Raw genomic sequence first — 2,880 nt, 5'->3', positions numbered from 1 at the left:
CTCCGGGACGCGCGGACCCTGGCTCTCCCCTTCTCGGCTAGGCAGCTGCCGAGCCCCTGGCCGGGGGTGACTACACGTGGCGGGGCGTGTGTGAGTGTGTACGAGCGTGCGGAGGTGGCGCACGTCCCAACCTGCCCGGGGCGGTGGTCGGCGGCGTGGCCGAGGCAGGGCGGGCCTCCCGAGGCCGCGCCCGCCGCCCGCCTGGGACTCCGGCCTCAGCCCCGTGCCGTTGGGCCGGTCGCTGGTTCTTGACGGATTTTGATCTTTGTTCTCCCAGGCCCGGCTCCCCTTCCTGGTCTCTCTTCTCTCGCTGGGCCGGTTTATCAGGAGAAGATTGTTTTCCAGGTTAGTTTTACACAAAGGAAGTGTTCTCTGTACCTCTGGTGCCCCCTCCCCTTTCCCAAGCCTTCCACCTTCTCCTTTCCCTGCTCAGTTCCTCGTCTCTCTTGGGACCCTTACCCTCTCCAGCCCAGGAATGATTTCGAGTTGGTTGTTTCTCATCAGTCAGTTGGGCTGCAGGCTTCCGCCTCGTTCTTGCCAGCGCGGGGCATGTGGTATCAGTAAATAGAGGCCACAGCACCCGACCTGAGAGGAGGAGAAGGGTGGCAGTGGCAGAGAAAGGCTGGGCCTGGGGATTCAGGATGCTAAGTGGAGATGGTACTTCTGAAATGTCCCAGAAAGCACCTTTATGACTTTTCTTGACTGCTGCCGTCCCCCCTCCCGCCCCTCCTCCCCCCAGCCATATCAGAACCTCACCTGCTTAAGTCAGCCTTTCACCTACAGGTCTGTGATGTGGTTTCATTAAGATTCCCACCAATGTTAGACTAGACCAGCAAGGTTGGTTCATTTCCCGGACTCAGGAAGTTAGGAGGGTTTGATTAGGGGAAATCTGTTTTGAGTAAATACAACCTGGGTTTGTGTACACAGTGTCCACAACCTCCTAGCTCTGCCAGAGGATGACTTGTTCCCTGGTGTGATTCACATTTGAGTGGCTAATTGAAGAAAGAAGGCGAAGAACTGGAGGAGGGGTGGGAATGGCTCCTTAAGGACAGAAACTCTACTATTATTTTTAGAGTCCTCTTTGTGATGATTATAGAAAAATATGGTATAGTGGAAAGTTCCCTGGACTGAAAGTCAGCAGACCTGTTTTCTTGGCTTAGCTTCATGGCTTTGTGACCCTGGAGAAATTATCTCCCCTCTTCGGTCTTCACTTTACTCATTTCCAAAACAAAGTAATTGGGCCTGTCAACTACAAAATCCCTTCTAGTTCCAAGGTTCTATGATAATCACATCATCAGTATTATATTGGAAGTAAAGGGGTATATTTAAGAAGATATGCTAGCCCCCTTCTCTTTTTGAGAACTTTTAACCTTTTCTTCTTTTAGGGGACAAAAACAGATTGGAAATAAACTCTCCCATTTCTTCACCCCCATCCCTTCAAGCAGTGCTCATCTTTCTGCCTCTGGGAAAGGAAGATTGAACTGCATTTTCTTGTTCCTGTCTCATTTGTGTGTGTGTGTGTGTGCTTTTTCTTAGGGCTAGAAATTGGACTTCTGATGATGTTTGACCCAGCGGCAGCAATAGCAGGCAACGTGATTTCAAAGCTGGGCTCAGCTTTTGTTTCTTCCCTCTTGTAATCACAAAACCCATTTCGGACCAGGAATTCCAATCATGTCTGTGATGGTGGTGAGAAAGAAGGTGACATGGAAATGGGAGAAACTCCTAGGCAGGAACACCTTCTGTTGTGATGGCCGCGTGATGATGGCCCGGCAAAAGGGCATCTTCTGTTTGACCCTCTTCCTCATCCTGGGGACGTGTACACTCTTCTTCGCCTTCGAGTGAGTTTCCATTGAGTACAGTTGCCTGATTATGGTTACCTTGGGTCCAGGGGAAGAACCTTCTTTTTGGGGAGTTTGTGGCTAGTCCTTGGATGGCTGTCATTGTCCTCTTGGGGAGTGTCTATAGATCATGCCAACTGAATTCATTGCTTTGAGCTTATAGCAGAGTATGTGCCTCCTAAAAACACCAAGACCCTTGATACCAATTTTATAGCACTGATTTGGGGCCACCCCTGGAACACTTGGGAAATAAAAGAGTTTGTCTTTATTGCTCACCTCCCCTTTTCAGTGGTCTCCTTAGGTGCTTAGTGACAGACTGCCTCTTCCCTACCCCTCCTGAGCCTAGGGGCACTCCCCGTGGTCATAACTCCACCCCATAATGCTCACTTATTCTGTAATTCTGGGTCCTATTTCCTTAGGGCTCAGCTCTCAGTTAGCTGTTAAATTGAAAAGCCAACTGAATTGGGAACCTGCAGATTGGTTCCAGCCTCAGCTGTGCCACAATCTAACTGTGTGTGTGGCACATATGTGCTTATTAAATGTGAGTTGCTCTTTCTTTCACTCAAAATTGCTCAACATAAACAACTCTCTATTCTGTGTGTGCCTGATACCAGCCTTGGAGTTATTTTTTCTGTGATGTAATAGCTAGTACTAGAGCCACTGTTTGAAGTCCGTGTAGGTCACTGCTCAAGGGAAGTGGCCAGTTGGATTCTAGGCTACTGTGGCATGACTCCTGGGAATGCTGAGAATGCTGTACACTCTAGGGCTGGGAGTAATGCTGATCGGTTTGGGATTACAGTATTATGAGGAAGGCCTTGAGGAGCCAAGAGGTGTGTTTGTGGACTGTGAACCACACCTAATAGGAGCCTGCTACAGTTCCTGTGCCCCGGTGACCTGGAAATGGAGCTCGCATGAGGGGGTGTGGCCATGGGACGGAGGACGGAGCTTCTTGGCCAGACTTCGTGGGTAATTAAAATGAACTCTGGTCTCTTGGGGCTCATTTTTGTCTTTCTTCTATAAGGGCTTCAGGCTTACCCAGTGC

General features: G+C 49.9%; 1 protein-coding gene across 1 annotated transcript in view; it reads left to right on the top strand.

Annotated features, from left to right (window-relative positions):
* Nucleotides 1–204: 204 nt before the first annotated feature.
* Nucleotides 205–2,880, top strand: part of ZDHHC9 (zDHHC palmitoyltransferase 9) — a 29,284-nt gene continuing 26,608 nt past the window's right edge. Inside the window, exons 1-2 of the mRNA XM_024758969.1 lie at nucleotides 205–345; nucleotides 1,537–1,838. Coding sequence (XP_024614737.1) covers nucleotides 1,672–1,838 — 167 coding nt within the window. The 5' untranslated portion in view covers nucleotides 205–345; nucleotides 1,537–1,671. The remainder of the gene's footprint in view (nucleotides 346–1,536; nucleotides 1,839–2,880) is intronic.

The sequence above is a fragment of the Neophocaena asiaeorientalis genome, unplaced genomic scaffold (assembly GCF_003031525.2).
Source record: "Neophocaena asiaeorientalis asiaeorientalis breed wild unplaced genomic scaffold, Neophocaena_asiaeorientalis_V1.1 scaffold1097, whole genome shotgun sequence".
In the NCBI taxonomy this organism is placed as follows: Eukaryota; Metazoa; Chordata; class Mammalia; order Artiodactyla; family Phocoenidae; genus Neophocaena; species Neophocaena asiaeorientalis.
The sequence above is the reverse complement of the archived record's forward strand: the minus strand, read 5'-3'. Positions and strand labels throughout refer to the sequence as shown.